The sequence below is a fragment of the Clytia hemisphaerica genome, unplaced genomic scaffold, assembly GCF_902728285.1.
Source record: "Clytia hemisphaerica strain Z4C2 unplaced genomic scaffold, Clytia hemisphaerica genome assembly, whole genome shotgun sequence".
Taxonomy (NCBI): Eukaryota; Metazoa; Cnidaria; class Hydrozoa; order Leptothecata; family Clytiidae; genus Clytia; species Clytia hemisphaerica.
Genome location: NW_027103890.1, coordinates 491633 through 515146, shown reverse-complemented (window position 1 = coordinate 515146; position 23514 = coordinate 491633). Strand labels below are relative to the sequence as shown.

The 23514-nt window shown below is 34.8% G+C and overlaps 1 protein-coding gene across 1 annotated transcript; it reads left to right on the top strand.

Moving 5' to 3' along the window:
- Window positions 1-4060: 4060 nt before the first annotated feature.
- On the top strand, window positions 4061-22630 carry LOC136808583 (reversion-inducing cysteine-rich protein with Kazal motifs-like). Its single transcript, XM_067065113.1, has 18 exons — window positions 4061-4126; window positions 5089-5147; window positions 7184-7282; window positions 7626-7668; window positions 13211-13381; window positions 13775-13830; window positions 15311-15496; window positions 15900-15977; window positions 16396-16489; window positions 16741-16914; window positions 17143-17419; window positions 17803-18116; window positions 18408-18614; window positions 18892-19005; window positions 19459-19500; window positions 20112-20416; window positions 21069-21407; window positions 21712-22630. The coding sequence occupies exons 1-18, from the start codon at window positions 4066-4068 to the stop codon at window positions 22042-22044; spliced, it is 2952 nt and encodes a 983-aa protein (XP_066921214.1). The 5' UTR covers window positions 4061-4065; the 3' UTR covers window positions 22045-22630.
- The last annotated feature ends 884 nt before the right edge of the window (window positions 22631-23514 follow it).

The window sequence follows — 23514 nt, the reverse complement described above, 5'->3', positions numbered from 1 at the left end:
TTTCTATTTCAAATTGTTCCACTCACTAATATCTTTCCAATGATACCAAATTTATAAAGATTAAAGAATTCCTTCAAAAGTTATAGGTAAATGAAAAAAGAGTGCACACTTATCGTGAATAGACTTTAAGTTTGTTTAAAACTGCTTGAAAAGAGGAAAAAATTGTAGTTTCTTGTCATTTGTTTCCAAACTGAGGCTGGGCACTTTCTTACGATGTTCTTAATTTGTCGACGAATTTCAGCCTCAATGTTCTTATAAACTGGGTTCTAATAAAAGAAAAAACGTGTAGATTTTGACGGAAAACGAACCCAATCTCATGGACATGAATTAGTGACGTTTGGTTCAGTTGATGTAGTCATGCTAGCCAAAAATTGCTTCGTTTGGATTAAATGATACTCAGGAATGATATCTCAGATCAAAATGAAGCGATAAGCGATACTATTTGTTGAACAATTCACTCACAAACAGAAGGCTAATCTCGGGTAAATTAATGCGTGTCCAAATTTTCGTTAATTCTTCGGACCCATCATCACCCCTCCTAGCATAATAAATTATACCTTTAAAGAAGCGCATTACGATGTAGAACATGAAAATCGGTGTTACTTAAATTTAGGTTTTGCCAATTTTGCGAAAAACCGCAAAAACCAAAAAATGCTGACGTCAGCAAAACTTGTTTTTTAAATAACTTCAGTTTGGCTAATGGTATAAACATGAAATTTGGACCAAAGTTGCACATTATTAAAAAGATCATTTTGAAAAAAAAAGTTTTTGAATTTTTGCTGATGTCTGCACTTTATTGCGAATTTTCGTATTTTGCTGATTTCTGCTGACGTCAGCAAAATTTGAAAAAAATGATTATCTAAAAATGTTTTTATTACTGATATGCAACTTTGGTCCAAATTTCATATTTATACCATTAGCCAAACTGGAGTTATTTAAAAAACAAGTTTTGCTGACGTCAGCATTTTTTGGTTTTTGCGGTTTTTCGCAAAATTGGCAAAACCTAAATTTAAGTAACACCGATTTTCATGTTCTACATCGTAGTGTGCTTCTTTAAAGGTATAATTTATTATGCTAGGAGGGGTGATGATGGGTCCGAAAAATTAACGAAAATTTGGACACGCATTAATTTACCCGAGATCGAAATGAATCGGTATTTTTGATAATATATCGCTATTAAATATCTATTGTTTTTAATATGAGGCTTATTAAAGTGATACGAGCAGTCTCTACTTTCCTTCGTCAAAATTCGCAATCTAAAAAAGCAATCTTCTCGAAATCAGAGTTTTTCATTGTTTTCAACATTGTGTGTGTATGATATTGATTTAATTGAGTTGTAATTTGCGTGTTGGTTGTTTTGTCATCATATGGTCTGTTGTTTGGTGAAACTGAAAAGTAAAAAAAAATGCGAAACATAATTCTCACTGTTTCGTGTGTTTCAAGAAATACTACATGACGCTATATTACGCTAAGTTTTGGTTTTCAAATTATACTTTTCTACGCTGGTTTTATGTCATAATAGCTTTTATATTATAATATTGTGATATTATAAAATTCGTAACATTTTATTTCTTTTGTCTTTTTATGACGGATCATATGGCTATAAAAGTTATAAGGTATTGTCTTTAATAGGGGCTTATACATTTTTGAGTGTGTGTTCTTTTTTGTGTGTGACTATGCTTAGCCCATCAATCATTTTAGCTTCGTTTCTTTTGCTCTAGTCAGAAATTTCTGTGACTGAGCTATGTGCGTTAATACAAAGGTTGTTCGATTTTTGGAGTTTTGTGTTATGAGGATTATATTAGGAAATTGGTTCCAGTTGAGAAGCGTGTTCGAGTTTAAGAGGTTCTGATGTTTGTACACGTTTCTTTTTTAAATTGAGCACTCCGCGGATATGAATGTAGGTTGCGCAAATTCGCAAATTGAGCTATGGAGAGCTCGATTAATTGAGAATGGTTCGAAGGGATAAATGGCGGTGTATTGCCTCACAACAGCCACCTAACGTTCATAATGTTCACGTAACGTTAAACGAACATAACGACGTGGACGTCGAACTTTTGGTCCCTTCCTCCTGGGGGGTGCTACCCTTGCCGACCGACGGGGGTGCTCCGCTGAGGTTCGAAAAATGGACCCTACGTTGGGCTCGTTCTATCAAAAATTTTACCGAAATTTGCGAAGAAAGTGACCCTGAATGAGATTGAAATTTCAAAATTTTCTCAAATTTTCTACTTTTTCCCCAAATCTTCCGAAAAAGGCACCCTACGAGGGACTGATTTTTCTATTTTGGTGTTTTTGCGACCCTACCTGGGACGACCTACCTGGAGGTTAAAAAAGGTACCCGGACCAGCGGCGCATCACCGTAACCCATTTTACCTTAGTACCCCCCGGGGGTCTTTGTAGTGTTTGTTTGTGTCCCCTAATCATAGATTTGAAGAAAAACGTCGAAGTAACATGTGTCCGATGTGGCCTGCAAGCTTTTTTTTTTCGTTTGCTTTTTCGTCACTTTGAAAAATTGAGCAGATCGAATTATATAGTTCGAAATATTTTGATCCTCTCTCGGCGAGTAACTTTGAATAAACTCAACATAAGGTTGTTTCAAGAATTTCAAATAATTTGAACAATTTGTTTCAGTTTTAATTACCCATCAAACCCCGCTGGGTATTCTTCAACTATATCAATATCAGAAAACGGGTAGAAATCAGTTTTTTTTTATTTGATTCGTTTTAATTAATCTCAAAATGCTGATTTTTTTCGCATTTTTATCTGATATTACCATCTAAAAGGTAAATGTTATCGAAATCGAAAAATTGGTTTTGTGTGACTTGATGTTTTATATAATACAAAATAGTCAGGAAAAGTGATACTATCTAAAATGTCATCTATTAAAAAATTTCCCTCTCCCTTCACTTAGGATTCTCGCATGACACTCTTTCCTACAATGAACAGGGGAGAGGTGACTTCTGTAACTTCTTTGCGATTGAAATGTCAACAAAATAAGTTAAGTGGTTTGGCATTATGTGTTTTGTTGAAAGTATATGAAAAGGGGAGAACCAAATTTCTGTTTTAATATTTAACTGTTGTTTTTCTCGTCATGTAGTTTGTTTTTTTATTTACGTCGAAAACGTTTTTGTGGTGTGTTCTGCTCGGCAAGTAAATTAATCTGTGTTGGTATATATAGTGCAACCTAAACTTGTTTTCTTAAAATTTTAACTAAAATAAAACTAATATTTTACCTCATAGTAGCTCAAGAAATATTTCCGAGATTCCTTTCACCCCCGGCTTCTTTACGTAAAAGAGTAATCTTTGAAGTTGTTAATCACTTTGGTGAATGAATCTTCAAAAGTATACATACGCTATCCGCCTATATTGACCTATATCAAAATTTACGAAGTTTTAATACGTATTCAGCTCAGCTTTTTTGTAGTCCTTAGGCTATGTACTGTTTCTATCTGTTTTTTAAAGGTTAGTCGAGTTGGCACTTACGAAATGTATGAGTTTCCATAGTATTCTTCTGAAGAAGATTTATGTATGCTAAACATATAGTTAAGTAACCTGTACATACAAGAAAAACTCAACGATAGTAAATACACCAAACTTTTTTCACTCTCTATCTCACTTTTTGCTTGGTGTGTGTATTCTGATCGCAGTATATGGTCTCTGTAAGCTGAGAGGATTTTTTTCCAGTATTTGCAGTGTGTACTTTATACAGCCTGGTTGGTTTGTTTAACAAATTTCACTCGTCAAACTTTCTATCTTTTCTCTTGTCTTTTATCTACATCGTTTATTTTACAGTGTTTTTTTGTTTCAATTTTTTTTTCTGCTCTTTTGTAGTTTGTGAGGGGTATACTGTAACACGACGAGAAATATTCTGTGTGTTTTTTTTTAAACTTTTTTTGATGGTGGGAGAAATTTGATTTTTAGATTTTTTTAAAAAGTATTTGGGATTGAGATTTTTGCTCATCATTATTTATTACTTGAGCATTGTATTTGATTTTTTAGACTGTTTTCCTTCAAACATATTATTTTGAGAGAAATATTGTTTTTATTTCGCACTAGATAATGAAAATGTTAGAACTTGTGTTATTGGTGACAAGTTTGATGTTGCTGGTTCAAGCAAACCAACTAGGTAAGTCTCCACACAGTTATTATCCTATTACTATACTTTTAACAATCATACACCCGCTTCTCACAAACCCACTGGAAAAATTGGTAAAAATATCGTCCCCAGTGGAAATTTATTCTCTAATTTTTGTCCCTGCTGAAAATAACCAGATAAGCAAATCCTCGCTGCTAAATCCTACCGGGTCTGTGAGAGGGGGGTGTAATCATATAAGCCCCTAAATTGAAACAAAGTTAGTTATACTTTTAGTTCAATTTTTATAGGATTTAGTCTTAATAAATAGCACCTCAGCGTGAGTCCTACTCCTCTTCCTAGATCTCTCTATACTTCATTTTTCAAACGGGATGTTCTTTCTACATATACATTACAAACTAATAAACTAAAGGATTAAGAATTAAAAAAGAGAATCATAAGATACCTTTTACTAAAAGTAGTCACACACATATTAAGTAGATACCTCATAAATCAGGTATGATCATAGAGAGAGGCTGTGTTACAACTCACTTTATTTAACAACTCGGTGTAAATGAGCATTTTGTTATGACCTCATTTGTTAGTTAGGGTATAATCTATATGTGTGAATTTTGATTTATGTTTCTGTCTGTAGGGTATTGTAATATGCCTGTGAATTGAAAATTCTGAAGTCTATGTACAGTGATTGCTTTCGTATATTATGCTTTATAATGAATGATGTGTCTGCACTATACTAAGCTGTACGTCAAATTCAGTCATTATGGCTATAAATGATATAGTTGGCATTTTGTTTTGATGTTACTGATGCCTCAATGTGAGAGAGTATTTAACCTTAAATTTTGTTAAATGCGAGTCAAAAGAATTATTACCATGAAAGTAAGTTTATAAGGGCTGAAAGAGAACTCATGGACTTTCCGACGTTGTTTACAGTATTTCTGTTTCCTGGTTCTTCAGTACTGAAAGATTCTTCATTTTCTTCTTTCTTTTAACTTTAGGATTGAATCAATGCTATCACGTGATAAAGTCAGATGGATGTCGCCGAGCTTGTAGAAAGGTATAAAATTTCTTTTCAACGTCCATATAACGAATTATCAGGCTTAAAACTCAAAAAGTTAAGAACATCCGAAGGCTTCAAAAATTTTCGGATGTTTTTATAAAAAAATGTGTAACCCTGGAAGTATTATGGCCTTTGTTTTTGCACGTTTTTTTATAAGAACATCCAAAACTTTTGAAGCCTTGACATGTTTTTAACTTTTTGGGTTTTAAGTCTAAAAAATGTTCTTAGCATGTTCTTATTTTAAATATTTTTGTCCATTTTCCTTTTAAAATCGGGTGTTTTAAGGTCCGCAAAGCCTTAAAATGGTTTTAACTTGTTCTTAACATTTTCGCCATCGAAGCCTTATGTTTTTATATAGTTTGTTGTTATAAAAAGTGTATTTAAGAATGAGTAAGCTTAGGCCAACTGGAGGTTTGTGAAACGTCCTAAGCCACTAAGAGCGTTCCAACAAATACGTCTTCCTCATTCATATTTGTATTTTTGCTCCTTAGATCCTAGGTACGAAATTTTAATGTCAATTTTATGAGAGCCTTGTTTGTAGTAACAACCTAGTGCCAATCTTTCGAGAAAGCTTATACATGCTCTCTAAGATCGAGTCCTTGGTTGCAAGACGTTTTGAGGGGAATGAAATTTTTTTTTGAAAGATTATTTTTTGTAACTTCTACTGCTAAATAAGAAAGGTTCGTAATTAAAGATTTTGTGTTTAAATAAGAGTGATAACGTTTGCTTACTCATCAATTTTAATTTACAAGCTTTTCACTTTGAATTGACACGTGTGTGGAGCAAGATTGGTCGGAAAAGGAAAAAAAATAACATTATTTTGCTTATATCAGCGTAATATAACAATGAGAAGACACTGTCGTGATATGAAATACACGCTTTTTTTTTATAAGAATACACTTTATAAGAATGTTCATGATGAAAATGGCCAAAAAATTAAGAATATGCTAAGAATATCACCATCATGGAATTTGGCTACTCAAGCTAAGAATATCATTTTTAGAGCATTTTCAATTATAAATATTCAATTACCCCCAAGTAAGGCTCACTCCTTTCACAAAAATGCCATCTTATGCTTGAGAAGTATGTACTAAATGTTAAATATAGTCTGAATTAGGACCCTAACCTAAGAATATGCTGTAAGAATATTTTAGGATGATTTTCCCAAAAAAGTTAAGAATATCCATGATGAAATGGATTTACACCATTCTTATAAAAAAAAAGCGTGTATGTGTCTGATATGAAACAGGAACACTTGTGTAAAACTAAAACCTCTAACGTTGGATATGCAGTAGAAGAAATATCCCTTTGAAATCTCGTGCCTAAAAATGGTAGACATAGGTATGAGAAAGAGACCTCATCCTACGTAATCAACTGCGTCTTAACTGTGACTATACCACTTTTCTGTTTCGCGATCTCTATCAACATTCAAAAAAAAATGAGTTGATATGTCAATGTTGATTCTATCAATATTTAGCCTCACTGTATCAAAACCTGTTGCCAGTTTGTCGCCTCATTTTACTTTTTAAATGATGAAAAATAATACTTTTTTACTGCACTTTATGTAAATATTAGCTTTCATCTTTGAAGTAGTCTGATACCCTTTTACATCCCCTTTATTTAGTATATTATTAATCACTATTTGACCAACAGATTTTAAATTTTAATGAGACTTAATTATTTTGATGACCTTGGATTTTAATGACATTCTCTACTCCTCGAAATTTGAGTTTTTCATTTTCATCGAACAGTTTATCAAAGAACTTATGTTGGTCATAACATAATTCGAAACCGTACCACATCGCCAAACTCAAAGTTTCTCTTAGAGTTGAGGAGTACATGAGTTTGTATACAGAATTATATTTATTGACGATCTTGACCTAAAAACTGCCAGCTCATTTATTAGAAGGTATAACAACAAGAATGTTATACAGGGTCACTTATAATTCAAATAGTTCTACTTTCGAGGAGGTACAATTCAGAGGGTCCTGGCAATAATCATGCTGATTTTTCGTTGTTTTTTTTCAACACAGCTGACCGTTCCAAATAACCGAGAAAGCAAGGAGAAATTCACTCAACAATATGTCAAGAATCAATTAATGGAAATTGCTCAACAATGTACTCAACCAGAGGTATGTTTTCAAATCAAAAAGAATCTAGAAGCTGTCTTTTAAGTATTGTTGTTGTCCATGGGTGTGGTCGCAACTATTGTCCAATTCTCCAAAAATGAAGTAATTTTTTCAACAAAATAAACTTCAAGGGCGATTCTTAACTATGGGATCTATATATAATTAGGCGGTACTGTATTAAAAAATCCAAAGAAGTACAAAGAAATTATGCAATAGGGAAGGAAGGCGCCCGTTACGGATTTCTCTCGGGAAAATGGGAGATTGAACTTGATTTCGTTGACGTTAGTTTTTTGAAAAAATAATTTTAATATCATTGGGTTTGTTTTTTACTTTGCTAAATTTTTAGGCTGAATTTTGGAAATGCTTGGATAAATCCGCTCTCATGAAAGGTAAGTGCAAATTCTGTACTTTATAATAATCGTGGCTCTTACGTTTCTGAATGAGTTTAATTAAGATCGGATAATTCATCAATGTAGGTCTAAGTTTTTCATATCAAACTTAACGTCTTGTTAGGGGGGCTTGGAAACTACCTTCTATAAGACCTAAGTGTTGCCTATAAGTGGTTATTACGAAATCAGAAAATATGTTTTGGAGATAAGAAAATGTCACGTATAAATTGTAATGATGTACATAGGTCGAAAGTGAAGAGAGATAAAAAGAAAGATTCTTATATGATAGAATAGAGGAGTTTTTTCACTATACAACGAAATCATTTGCTATTTTGCAATCTTGTTTTGTGCCAGTGTATCCCAACCCTAATGACGCACTTGAAAATGCTAAGAGTGTATACTATGATTCAAGGCTTTCTTTAAAGGTGGATATACACTTTGAACGGAGTGTTTTTAAGTTTTTCAAGTATGTCAAGTAGCTATACTATGTCGGTGGTTTTCTCACTTCGTTGTGGTCGAATAGATAAGAATTCAATATAAAAAAGAATGTTCGCTTTCCTAATTTTTCTCCGTATCTTTCCTTACAGATTGTGTGTCACCTTTGATAAGTGTCTCTACGGAGAAGCGTCTGAGATAAGCTATCAAGTATATGAATTCTTACACTTGAGACTCCTCCTTTGAGGTTTCTTCAGGTTTATGCGTCACTCCATTGAAGGTTAATAATACTCACCTTCTATAAAGAAGTCCTTATCCATCTCCAAAAGTGTGGTTTTAAAACTTGACATACCTTTCTTGTTATTTTTGGTCTCTTTGAAGTTCACCGGCTAAACATCTTAAAGATGTTGTTTCAACGTATAGCCTTGAAATCCTCTTTTCTCTTCGTATGTTTGAGTGTAGAATCAACCTTCATGTTTTGTGTTTGTTTATCTGTTTACATCTGCTTAAGTTTTTGAAGTGCCAAATCCGGAATTTTTGAAACGGGAACTATTTTTGAACCCGATACCGTAAAATTATAAATGCGGGAAATCTCAATTTATTTAAATGAAAATTTTTCTCCGGATAAGACACTACATATAGCAGGGTCATTTGATATTTTTCCGGAATTTCCCTCTAGACCAGTCTAAACAAGAAGGTAATTAAAAACATATTTATATTCACAATTTTGATACTAATGATGTTCCGACCCTAAAATATTCTCGAAAAGGCGAAAAAGGCAAAAAAAGATCGTCAATAGAGACAAAAATTTGATATCAAATATTTAAAAAGAGGAGTGTCCATTGGGGCAAATTAATCTTTACAATATGGGAGGGCTCACAACGAGAAATCTTTTTTCGACCATCAACTTAAGAAGTTGAAAATTCTTTCTCTTATCAATCAATCATAAGTTTTATGGATGAATAAAGGGGTTGGAATTTACAGATTTTTATTTGCAAGGTTTACTCCTCTAACGTGCACCCATGAAAAATATTAGAAAATATACGTCGAGAAGTTATGTAGTACTCCAGTCAATAGTCATTCCTTTGAGCAAAATTGAACCTTTTGAAAAATAAATTTTTCTAATTTTTCTTACAAAATGCACGAGGGGGTTAAGATACACTTTTTTGGTATAGGAAGCTGTTAAAGAACACGATGCTCAACTTTAACCAATCTTAAAACTTTACCATTTTGGAAAACCTAAGAAATGCTGATTTAAACCATCTCCCTTAAATCAACCAAAAAGTAAGAAAAGTAACAATATGGTTAATAAGAACTGTCGAGTGAATATTTTCTGCTTCTTATAAAAAAGGAGCTGATCGTTTTGATCCAAATACGTCAAGCCTTTGGTGTTACTATTCTTTAGTGAAGTCTATTTTCGAAAGAAATTCCATTACCTCAGATATATATGGTACATGAGGTTGTGTCAACGTCCATCAAACATTCACAACGTCCATGTAACGCCAGATGAACGTTTTAGGTGTCAGCTAGGCAGACAACTCATATCGGATCTGTCACCACTTTTGATAAGTGTCTCTCGACCAAAATGGTAACAAAACACTTCTCTAATCATCTGCATGATCATTTTCGTGTATACTTTACACCACTCCCCCTTTTTCCTTTCGTGATCTGTCTACACGAATCTCATAATACATAACTTTCTGCTTAAAAAAGGTTCACTAAACTTTCTGTATATAGGTTCGCTCAATTTTCCATAGGAACGTTTTTGTAGAGAATTCTCCAATTAGAAACCTGAATTTCCGGTGCTGATCTCGCCTTATAGCATAACATCTTATAGAATTTGTGAAACATACTTTTTCTAAAAGTAGAAGAAAGCTTTGGAAAGGACAATTTCGTAGGCCGACACAATATCTTGAAACACGATTATACAAATAAAAAAACGGGTCAAAATAAAATTGGCGAAATTATTGTATTATAGAGATTTTGCCGGTGGAAAATCTTAAAAAGATCGGCCGGCAAAATTTATCCATTATTTTCTTACAAATTCAGTTAACCCTTTCAATTCACCTGAGCACTTAAAAGTCCAAAAGTGGTGCCGAAATTGTGGGTTAATTGTTTAATATTAGCACAACACCTCTCATCCTTGACCCCTTCTCTTAAAAAGTGATTGCATGACAAGAATTAGAATTCCATGAAAGAGAGAGAGGGAGAATTCTATCTATCTGTTCGCTTGATGAAGTGCAAAACGGAACGTTATCATCATGTTAATGATTTATGTGATGGGTGTCCTTAATCGATTTATTCAATTTTGTTCATCAATTCCATTGGTATTCATATTTCAAAATATCTTGCATACTGCGTTGGGCTTTTCAATCAAAATTTCCAAAATCAAATTATAATACATTGTATATATCAGTTTGAAGGTCGGTACTCCGGGAGGAGGGGGGTAGCCAAAAACCGGTACCTAGTATGACGAACGGTCCGGTTAAGTTTATGTCACCTTTCTTAAGTGTCGTTACCGTTTCACCAAAATTTAGTCTCCCTAATGTTGGCCGGTCCACACATTACCGGCATTCTTCAACTGTAGTACCCACGGATACTGCTACCACTCAACTCCCTCCCTCTCAGTGGTCAGTAGTTTTATCTTATCGGGTTCTTTATTTTGGCGCCTTGACCGAATGCTTCTCTAGTTCTCACTCAACTGTCTTTTTAGTAATATGAGTGACGTTAATTCGCTTGAATTAGTTTCCATTTTAACTTTGTCACCTCATCAGTATAAAGCTGACAACTAACTTACGTTAAAAAAATTATATGTTCAGAAATATTAGAATGTTGAATCATATTTTGGAAAAAAGCAAACTTGCTTTTTGATTTTTCAAGAATTATGAAATTTGGAAATATTTTCGTCAACGTTTAAAAAAAAGGCTACAATTTGAAATAAGATTTGCCTTGCATTCGTCATTTTTGAGGAAAATTGTATTCATCTATATTTTCCCCAACTCTAAAAGAATTCAATTAGTAAAACCATCATTTAGTGTCGTGTGGAAATAAATGATAATTCACAATAAACCACAACTAACTATTAAACAAATGTGGTTTCATTACTGCATGATGGTCAAAACAAATCAATCTACTTTCCGATGATTGGCCTCAATTAAATGTCTCGATTGGTTGATTTAAGTGAAGAAATCTCGTTTCAAGTTTTCGTGCTTTTCTCAACTTCAGTTGAGCTACAATCTGACAATGTCTGTCTGTGTGTGTGTGTCTGTCTGTCTGTCTGTCTGTCTGTCTGTCTGTCACAAAAACTTTAGGGCAGCCTGTAGACTTCAAAAATGCTTGGATTTGGCTGAAATTTTGCACACTTGTTCCTTGGGTGAATATCTGGGGGTGTTTTTTTCTTTTTTTGAAAATTTTGATTTTTGGGGTCTAGGGACGAGTTTTTCGCCAAAACGAGGCTAAAACTTTAGGGCAGCCTGGAGACTTCAAAAATGCTTGGCTTTGGCTGAAATTTTGCACACTTGTTCCTTGGGTGAATATCTGGGGGAGTTTTTTCTTTTTTTGAAAATTTTGATTTTTGGGGCCTAGGCACGAGTTTTTCGCCAAAACGAGGCTAAATCTTTGGGGCAGCCTGGAGACTTCAAAAATTGTTCGATTTGGCTGAAATTTTGCACACTTGTTCCTTGGGTGAATATCTGGGGTTCTACAATTGGGCCTATGAATGATTTGAAGCCACTGAAGTTGAGCCCAGTGCGTTGCGCACGTTCGACTATTTTACATAGCAACGATTTAAAGTATCCAAATTTAAAGATTGATCGGGGCTCGAAATACAATTTATTTTCTCAAAGCGACATTTGACTTTTAATGGATTTAGTGCCGTTAAAGTTGAGTGTGTGCCTAGTCCCAACTGGCACGCAACGTTCTTTCAACGTTCGTCTAACGTTCGTTAGAGACGTCAAAAGGACGTTGTTATGATGTTATATGCCAGTCCTTTTATTGGGTACAGCTAAATATTCTTTAAATATAAAGTGGATACACGTTTTTTATAAGAACACCCAAAAATAATCCCCATTTTGTGGGAATCTTTCTGCAATTTCTATGAAATTTGGTCGTTTAGAGTTCATGAAGCCTTAAATCTTAGTTCTTAACTTGCTCTTAATATTTTGGACATCGAAGCCTTGTGTTCTTATAACTTTTGTTCTTATTAAAAAACTTCTTTTTAATCCCGATCAAGATCATGGGGTCGAAAGATAAATACTGATTTTGCTCGCTAGCAACTCATCTGTAAGCTCTGTCTGAAGAAGATCCGTGATTATTCCTACAAAAAGTCTCCACGCTGCGACCAGTCAGCTGGCGTACAGGAAATGGGTAGAACATTAAATTATAATTTTGAAAATCATTATTTTTGTCATTGTACATACAATTATACTCATCCTACCAATCTTATTAAATTCTGAATTGACGTCAAGAGTCAGGGGTTTTGCTTAACTGCTTTCAAATAAAGAAAACTCAAGTGCAGATATAATTGCAATAGGGGCTGCAAAATTTTCGCATTGATTATAAGTACCTCGCAATCAATCATCTCCCAAATCTAATTGGCTTACTCTCTATAATCCGATAGGGGTAAACTGATTTTAAAATCTGAAAGGGGTAAACTATATCATCTTCTCTTGAATTAGACTTAATTCAGGTTAATTATGGTTTTAGTGTGTTGTTTTTACTGTGTTGTGATATGTTTTGATTACCCATCATGCTATGGGATTAATTTAACAACAGGTATTGTTGAAAAGGTATACCCTACAGATCACGCAACTTATTTTTCATAAGGTCGTAACAGTACAAAGTAGCCAAAAGTAGTAGATAATCTCTTCGAATGTAACGAAAATTGGAAAAACTTTTGTCGTGGAATATAGCCGAAAACAAGACTCCGTTTTTTAGCCAGATTATTTGAAGTGATAGTTTAGGCAAAATACTGTATGACACAAATAATTTTCTTTTCTGTGCGTGTAAAACTCTAACCGGAAAAATGTGTTGGATCCATTAATTGAGGTAACTCGATATGCGTTGTCATGGATCAAATGTATAAATTTCCGTTCCGTTCTCGTTTTAGATTTCCGGAAAAAGAAGCGGAAATACCATGGAACATGTTGCAAAGAAGCCATACATACTTCATGCGAAGTGGAGTGTTTGACGACTAAGAAGATCTCCAAATTGTTGAAAAATGAAAGATGTAATGCGAACAGAGAACCGAAATTCACAAGCTGTATCAAAAAAGTTCACGGTATGTTCTTCCTCTTTCTCAGCTGCCTGCCTATACAACGCCCATGTATTGTCAAAACAACGCCCATATAAAGCTCAGCTCAGCGAATGTGTTGAAACGCCGTTGTCTGCCATTTGTTGGTATAACTTTTGATTTTAGTGGATTTTTGAAATTATATTTCCGTTACGGGGCTCGAAATAACGGTCGGACATTTATTCCGACCCATCGTTATTTCAGGCGCTGTCCATACCGTGTCCATACCGTGTTAGAATATTTGAAAAATTCTCCCCGAAGCAAAATTTTCATCTTTTTCGAAAATAGAATCGTTTCATCTTATGGTTCGGACACTTGAAGAAAATCTGAATCTAATTGACAATCATTTATAACCCATTGATTCTGTTGCTTTTTTAATAGCTGCACGGAAATGCTGTAGCGGGTCTACAAAAGAATGTAAACACTCGTGTATGCAGGTATGTCACTGGATATTGATGAAACTCTTTTCCCCTTCCTTGTGCATACCCCTGAGAATAATCTTCTAGAATTTCTATGTTGAATAAGGGAGTGGTCAGAAAGTATCTACTAGGGGGGGTGGAGGATTCTAGGGGGGGGGGTTCCAAAATTTTTTCGAGGGTTTAGGAAGGGGGTTCAAATTTTTTTTGAGGGTTTAGGGGGGGTTCCAAATCTTTTGGGCAACTCAAGAGAAAATGTAGGAAGTCTAATTTCATAGTTTTACGTTTCAAGATTTCAAAAATTTTTCGGCCTGACGGCCGACAACTCAGAATTTATTTTATTTGATATATGTACATGTCATACTAACATTATTTGGGCATCATTGCCTTGCCCTTTTGGTTTGTAGCATTGAGCTAAATGAGGGAAGTAGATTAGTGGCTTTCACAGCTCATCAGAGTGGTTTGAAAAAGTACTTTTTAGAAAGAAATTTGTCAAACTCAAAACAAAGTGTCTTTTAGCTAAATGGTGGTGAAAAACATCGACATTTTCTCCCGTCGGCGCAAACCATGGTTGTGCCTCCTTAGTCTCTACTAATATCTTATAAATTATATACACAGAGCTTTGACAGACCCTGGAAAACCTGAAAATATAGGTTTATAGGGAAATTTCAAACTCAGAGAATTTTATTTTTCAGACACCTTTTAACAACAGAATAACTTGTATTTTAGGGTCTCGAGTACCTGATCTTCAAAATTTTCTCCCTTCGGGGCCAACCATGGTGGCCCCTCAGAATATTTTGAGTAATTGAGTAATGCCTCTGTAATGTAGGGAGATTATGTATCAGGGAAAATAAGCCGTAATTTTCTCCCAAATTTTGACATAAAAAACTGTCATACAAACAAATAATACTCTTTACCGCATCTGTATAGTCACATGAATTTCTTTTAGACTCTAGTTATATTCCAAAACCTTAATTTCAAATATCACCTAACAGTGGAACCTCCTTAAATCGAATGTCTCCTTAATTCGAACATGCTGTCTGGTACTCGATGTAGAAATTTTCTTCCGACACGCTAAAGCTCTGAAGGTCGGGAAAATTTTAACGTCTGGAACCTTTGGGTTACCATTTTTCTTTTTTTCTGTAAGGTTTCTCAGGCAGCAGAGATTTTCATGCTAAATTCAGTCGGGTGCAGCAAAAAGTGTAAGGACAGTTAGACACGAGTGTGATGCGGTACATCAAACGATGACTATAGGTCGCCGATGGTATATTGGTCCGCTCCTTCAGAGCTTTAGCGTGGGCGGCCGCCAATACGCCATCAGAATATCAGATAAGTCTGGGCTTTTCAATAAACATTGCCGAGCAAGTCTCTAATAATTCGAAAAATATTGCGAGAGTTGGCGTTATCGAAACTATGTATCCTGCCAGAACCCGCAAAGGTTAGAATCTGTGAACGAAAACTAACATCATTAATTAATTTCAACTCGTTTTTTTATCTATAGTATTTCAAGAACGTACGTTCGAACAATGTCCTTCAGTTGAAACAGATTTTTCAAAAGAAATGTGGACGTCGATCAAAACAGTTCAAATGCGCTTTAACCAACTCCAACTTTGATCGTGCCATTCAGAATGTTAACAACTGTTGCAATCATAGCCATAATAAACGATGCCATAATTCGTGTAATAGGGTGAGTATTTTGTTTTCCCACCGCTGACCTTAATAAACTAAGCTATATCCGCCATCTTTGATCGGAATTTTCTGCCTCCTGGGTTTACATAAAGCTCAATATCTTCATCACATTATCGGGGCGGAGTGAGGGATGTAGTGGAACATATTTTGGTAAGGTCTTATCTCAAAATTGACGGGATAAAGAAATGAACTTTTGATTGTATGAGTCCAAACACGAAACCCTCCAGATATAAATGGGAATGCTATATTTAGTTAAAGGTTCCCAGGCCGGGTGCCTCTAGGACTCCCAAAGAAGACCTGTTGAATCCTTAGCTAAATGAAACATTCATAATTATATATTTATGTTGAGTTGAAGAATGATCGGATAATTTATGAAAATGCTTATTTTTCGTCATCTTTAGGTATTAGGTAATTTGGACAAAGATTTCAAAACAGCATTCAAACAACTAACAGATGATTGTGGTGAACTACACGTTAACGTAAGATTCATATCCAGAACAACCCCAGCCCTGTTTTTTCAATTACCTTGCTAAACGAATACCCCGAAGTTTCAAAAAGTTTAAACTGCATCGTATCGTATTTCAGTTGAATCTCGATACTACAGATAATTAGTACCTTTCATTGGTCCCTTTGGTTAAAATATTACTTATTGGGATTCGACTGTATTTGACCGGTAGAAATGATAAGATATTTCAATATTCTCTTTTCTCATAGTTGACAGGTTTCTCGAAGAAAATTAATGGCTAAGATATTTCAATATTCTCTTTTCTCATAGTTGACAGGTTTCTCGAAGAAAATTAATGGCTAAGATATTTCAATATTCTCTTTTCTCATAGTTGACAGGTTTCTCGAAGAAAATTGATGGCTAAGATATTTCAATATTCTCTTTTCTCGTAGTCACCATTGTACAGGTGTTTATTGGATGCTAACACACAAACACAGAGGATCGAAGATGTACCAAACCGTGGACGAACAACAATCCGTAAACCAGGTGAAAATAACTAACAATAATAAAGACTAATATTTTGTATGGCTGGCCATGATTAACGACTGAGGTTTTCTAGACAACTCAGTCTATTGTCTCCCGCAGGGCCACTTCAAAAGTAAAAGAGTTAATAAATTAATTAAACAGGAAAAATCATTCCCCTAATATCAAAATATTCCTTACGGTACTGCACTGAACTACTTCGTAGAATTAGTTTTATAAATACTAATATCGGTGATTTTTTCTTGTTCATTCAGCTTACCAATCGTTCAAACAACAATGTTGCGATCGTGCTGTGTCTCCCGATTGTCGTAAGTGGTGCCAAGAAACGATGGCTGATCCTAAACTCATGTTGTCGTTATGGGGCACCATGTATCTTTCTTGTATACAAAGTCCAAAAGAAGTAGCGTTGTCCAACTGTATGACTGATGGTAAGATTATATTCGAAATACTTTTCATTTGATATGAAATCATGTTCGGATTTTACCCAGAGATTTAAGCTATTGTTGACACAAAAGTAAAGAATTTGTTCGAATTATCAAACTAAATATAGGTTGTTCTCAACTAAATTCTTAAATTCTTCTATCAATTTTCTAATCTGTAGTTCTAAATAATTCAGGATCCTTAAACTAAATTTACTCTTCTCATTTAATACATAGTTTTCGAGCCATGCGAAATCGGCGTTAAAGAGCCAATGACCTTTTGCACTAACCTGAACGAACATCCTATGTCTTTGTTCCGGCGTGGAGACCAGTCCGGTGATTTGACCGCCCGGAAGTTGCATAAATTCTGGTCAGACGGAGTTGTGAAAGTCTTTGGTTACAAGCTTGTGTTCAAAGATATTTCGACCTGTCAACCAGAGATGTTTAAAGCAATGGCTTGTCTCCTGGCAACCAAACCATGCGATCACAGACATTCTCAGATACAAGTGTGCAGGTGAGATTTTGACAAAAAAAGGTTTTTAACTTTACATAGACGTGTTAACAATGTGGTAATTAACTAGTAGAAATTTCCATCCTCATTAGTGTTTGACTTCTGGCTAATTTTCTGATGGGGTAATAATACAACTTTATTATTAATATTAAAACAGCATTAAAGTAGTGCTATAAACTTTACAGTAGAAAATCAATTTAAGAATGCTTAATGTAGGAGCATAATACAATTAAGAAAATCAAAGAAAAGCAGCAAAATAGGTGTCAAATTTTGATTTTGCCCAAATAACATAATCTCTTTCACCATGATTAAAATCTTTGAAAATTCTTAAATAATCAGAAAATCTTACTTGTAAAATGATAACCTCATTTTCAATCCAATTTCAGACATGACTGTGAAATCCTACTGACGGAATGTTTGAATCACGATATTTCCGATTACGCTCCGAACACAGTTCAAGATATTTGCGCCAACATCTTACCAAATAATAACCAATCAAATTGCATCCCGTTACGTAAATACGCCGTAAGACAGACCCCGTCAACGGCTCTATTAAGGCGCGTTAAGCCGAGAGAAGATGTGACGTTACCGTGCCGTAACGACCCGTGCGGCGAAGATGAAGTTTGTTTAATTAATCAAGAATGTTTGAAAGAAGATGAAAACTCTATCTATCCATGCCCAAAATATAAATGCGTCAAAGGTAAAAATCCTTTTTTTTAACCATGTAAACTTAAGCTTAATAACAAGAGTAGCTTTGACTTTGAAAACTCTACACAAACTTTTAGTTACAGACTTGGACATCTATCTTTATATTTTAACTGGAATCGTTAATAATAAGTGCATTTATGATACATGGAATACAGTAATATGGGTGTTATATGATAGTATGGTAATTATTACGGGATATCAACTAAAATTTGTCCCTTTACTTTTCCTATGTATGAACTAACCGTCTAGCATGCTACTTTAAATTGGACTTGTTCATTTTTAGGTTGTCCAGTCAATGTGAACAGTAAGTTGATCATACCGCTTGGTGAGATGGCCAAACTGCGAGATGGAGAAAGTGATTGTTACCAAGTTTGCGAATGTCAGTATGCAAATGAACATAACGAGAAGTCAACAAACACAGTTTTCAAAAATTGCAAGAAATTCCTTTGTAATCAGAAACGAAGTTGTACGCGTGGTAAAATGACATACAGTAAGTACAATTATTTCAAATGCTTCATAAAGAGTGGTTTGATTAGAACTTTGAACATCTCATAAAGTTATCCCGATAATTGTCTCATTTTCTCGGGTGATATATCACATTTCCCCGACAACGATTTGGACATTCGTGATCTTTTATTTTTCCGGATAATGATTCCAGTTTACCCTATTCTTCTTTCATCTTCCCCGATAATGACTTTGGTTTGGTTTCACGATTTTCGATCATTTTTCTCAAATAGTAATCACAGTTTTCCCGATTTTACTCATAGGAGACGGAGACACATTCCATGAACAATGCAATACGTGCACGTGTATTGATGGCACGTTCGAATGCACCAAGAAAAATTGTGGACTGGAATTCGTAGAAGAAAGTACTGCCACGGGTAAGAAACTGTGTGTGTTCTCCCAGCTGACATTCAACGTTGTTTCAACGTTTATCTAATGTTCACAACGTCCATATAACGTTGGATGAACGTCGAAACAACGTTGTTTGCCAGCTGACTACGTCTAAATGTTGTCTCCGAAATCTCTAGATACAGTTGATGCTCTCTAATTTGACTTTCAAGGCGGATTGGATTTTCATCGAATAATAGAGTGTGTAGAATAGTAGAACGTCGAATCAAGGATCGTCAACTGTATTGTTTTTGTGAAAATTAAATTTTCTTTATCTTGACGTTTCAATGTCTTGTCAAAGGGAGTAAAAGCAAATTTTGACATCTTTGGTGCTTTTTTCTTGACATTAGAGGTCTTAAGGGTAATGGATAGATGTAGTTATGTCTCAAACGAAACCCTTTCTTGGTGTCGTTAATATAATCTTTTCAATACTCTTCTTTCAGGTCGTCATCGCAGACATCACGGTTCAAGTTTCTTCGTACAAAGTATGTGCTAGTTACCCATCACTTCTTCACTAACATGTCCTTTTACTCCAAGTGATAGATACGGTGATTTTATCCAACAGGCAAACGATGTTTTTTAACGTTCATACAATGTTTTAAATAGACGTTTTTTGACGTTTCTTGCAAGTTAGATATCTACTCTCGGGTACCTAATAGCCGGCCGGGGGGATTGGAATAAGCGGGGTGGGGGTTGGAAAAAATCTCAAAAATTAATAAGCGGGAGTGCTGGAATAAAAATGTCCTGGGTAGAAATTTTTGAAAAGGGGGCTAATACAACAGAATTAGGACAAAAGAGGGAACTTTCAAAAACATTTTCCCAAAAATTATCAAGCGGGGGGGGGGGGTTGGAATAAGAATGTCCTGGGTGGAAAATTTTCGAAAAATTAATTAGCGGGGGGCGGCTATTAGGTACCCGAGAGTATACTCTTTAGATGAAGGTTATAAGTTATATAGTTTCCACCGTTATAGAATCAAACAAACGTTCGATTTGCGTAAGGAGTCGCCTCTACAGATTCGAATGTTTGCTTCCATAGTTAAATTACGTAACTCAACAAAATATGAAAAGCCTCAATCTGTTTTCGATCTATTTACAGATTCGTCACCTTGCAACTGCCACGATGTTTACAAACCGGTCTGTGCTTTAAATGTTATGACCTACCCGAACGCTTGTCTGGCAAAATGTTCAAATATCAGCGATATCAATCTCAGCGTTGGGGATTGCCGGTCTATTCATCCTTGTGATTTGAATTCTTGTGATCCTGGCAAAGTTTGTGTCCCCTTTCGACGCGTGTGTCTGGCGCCATGGACCAGTTGTCAACAATATGAATGTTCTTCACCAAGCACTACAGTTCTGAGATACATGAATTCCAATCCTACTTGCGGAAAATTCTCAAATAAGGTACGGTGTTATCTATCATTTGTCTTTTTTTAATTTTGAAGTTAAATTTCATATTTCCCCCAGGGAAAATTAGATTAGCCCTTCGACAGATGATATCAAAATATCAAAAGGAGTACTTTTATGTATTTTTGAAGGAAAATCCCTTTGACAGATGATATCAAAATATCAAAAGGAGTACTTTTATGTATTTTCAAAGGAAAATGATTTGATGGATTTCAAAGTACGTTTAAAGGAATAGTTTCATGTATTTCCCAAGAAGAGAAGTAAATGTTAAGAGCCTGTAAAATATTAAGAGACAGTAAAACAGTCCGCCAGATTTTCGTTGTTTTTGCCAGGTAAAAAAAGAACGAAGCAATGTTTTTATTTGAAAATAAGTGATTCAAAATCTGTTATTGATATTTGTTTCTCATTCTTAATTATATTTTTCAACTTCGAGTAGCTTTTTTGTTATTTGGATTTCAAATATTTTTTTTCCAAAATGGCGACCTAATGCTTCTAGTCTACTTCACTGAACTCAGCGTCATAAAAAATTAAAGTTCAGCCAGGAGTAGACTCTAGTCTAGTTGAAAACAGGCATGCGAAGATCTTAGATTTGATGTACTTTCTAAGGAAAATCTATCAAAATGATTATTATTCTATTTTCTTTGTGCAGGGAAAAGTGTGTGGTTTTGATAGTGTTACATACCAAAACGAATGTGAGGCTTTCGAGTCCGGAACAGGTGTCGATTACCGTGGTTCATGTATACCGGAAAACATCCGGACATCAGCAACCACTTCGTCCAAAGAACGTTGTAGGAACGTCCAGTGTGAACCAATTATTGGTGATAATTGTGATTTGTTTACACCGCCCGGTTCATGCTGTCCGAAATGTGGTTCGATGTTGCGACTGTTGTACAGCAAACAAGATCTAGAGAAACATAAGCAATACATTAGCCTGGAACCTATTACAGTTAAAGAATTGGTGAAGCGGCTAAGAGAACAACTTAAAGTGGTAAGTGAGATGTTTACCTTTCCAATGAATCGCAAACAATGTCAGAACAAAATTGTTCGGTGATGCAGTTAACTGCAGCCCTTTCAGGAAGGTTCTGAATAAGATTGTGTGTCTGGATTTATAAGAAGTTATAGTCAGTTGACGCAATATAACCAACCGCGGCGTGAGGCTAATATGGTTTAAAATTATCCTAATAGTGGTATAAATAGTATATATTTCTCTCAAAAGTGACTCCTTTGGTCTTGGGTTTCTTTGAAGCTTGTATCCTAACCTGACTTTCAACACTTTTTTTCTTTCATTACAGGCGGAGTGTCAAGTACACGGTCACCTTACTGTAGAGAACGATCTCCTCGTCATGCTATTGGTCGATTCACAAAAGCCAACACGTGACCAAATAACAGCGTGTCGAACGGAAGCGCAGCGTTTTCACAAATATATAAACAACAGTAGTCCTATTACACAGACTAATTACTATCTGTCGTTGTTGAAAGCGTCAGATTTACAGACTGTCGAATTTCATTCACCTTCTTCAGCCAATATGTTGAAGATGGGTACAAAACACTTGTTGAGTTTAGTAATTCTTTGTTGGCTATCAACGCTTGTGACGTCATATCTTGTATCTGGTGGAACGAGGTAGTATTGGGTGGTTTTGGATAATGACCTTTTTATATTTTATTCTTTTCTCTCGTTCAAATTTAATCTTCCTTCCTTCATTTATCCTTCGTTGCTTTTTTAAAAGTTTTTTAAACTCATGTTACATGTTTTTTTACAGCGTCAAGGCTTCTTAAAGAGCTGATTTTTTCAGCATTTTATGAGTCAGAATTGTTATCTAATGCATGTGTCGAGTCTACAAAATGTTCTTAATTTGCTGACCTCGAAGCCTTATGTTCTTACGTAAAAACATGTATTCATGACTTACTTTCTTATACAGAAACACTCGAAAAACACCGGGCGTAAAAGGGGTGGTAATAGGCGTTGCCACTAGCTTTATAGTTTACCGTAGTTACGGGTGTCTTTCCAAGAATTCGGAAACCTTCCTTTCGAGTTTTCTCGTATAATTTCCTTTTCTTTTTCTCGTTAATATTTTTGTGGATTTGTATATTGTGAATAGTTATAGAGAAATTTAAAAATTTGTTGCCCCTAACAGAAGAACTTTTTGTTTATATTTTTATTGCAGAAAGCTCAAATTTGTTTTTTGAAAAATGATATTTTCTAACCTTTTACGTATATGAAAGATTTTTTTGCCACCGTGAAATTATTTTTTTAAATACTAGATAATTTTACGGACAATTTTATATTCATGGGTGTCCGAAGTTTTTTTGTCCGAAAAAGCGTTTTTTTCATTTGCTGCATAGCGTGTATCATGCTCATTATCACGTGATCAAAAATGAAAATTATTGCGAAATTTTAAAATCTTTCTTTTTTTTGTTTGCCGCTATTGTTTTACATAGAGAGCAAGCAATGCTGAATTATGAATAAACGTTTCAAACGTAAACTGAAAAATCAATCTTGAAAGAAGCCGGTCAATCGGATGTTTGGGATAGTTCGAAACAAAATTTTTTAGTGTTTTACCCTTCGCTTCTTGCTGGTGTATAAAAGGCTTTAATAGTGCTTTTTGATGGAGATTAGAGTAGTGTCTAACACAAACACGAACACGCCTTCCAGGGTTGAAAATACACTGGGGACGAGGTTTTATTTTGTAGTCGATTCGCTTTAAGTGTGCACTTATTTTAGCTAGCAGGTGGAAACCAACCTCAAGAGATTCTCTCTTGTTAAACTGACTTGGTTTCCACAGTCATGACAGAAAAAAAAGATTGCACACTTAAAGCAAATGGATTTTACTTAAAGCGTCCGAAAATAAGACATTCAGAAAATGCCGGACACTTTAACAATAAATTGACTTTATAATTAATAGATTGCATTACTTATAGATATTATAACAGAGATAATTTATTTCATATCATTGTGCTTTTTCGCACACAACCCTTGGACTAAAAAAAGTGCTTTTAAACGTTACAAAGTTTAAGCCCCAATCAAATTTGTCCTTTTAATTCGAATATTTTCTAAAACTTCTCTCGCTTCCCTTGAGCGCTGATTGGTTTGTTTT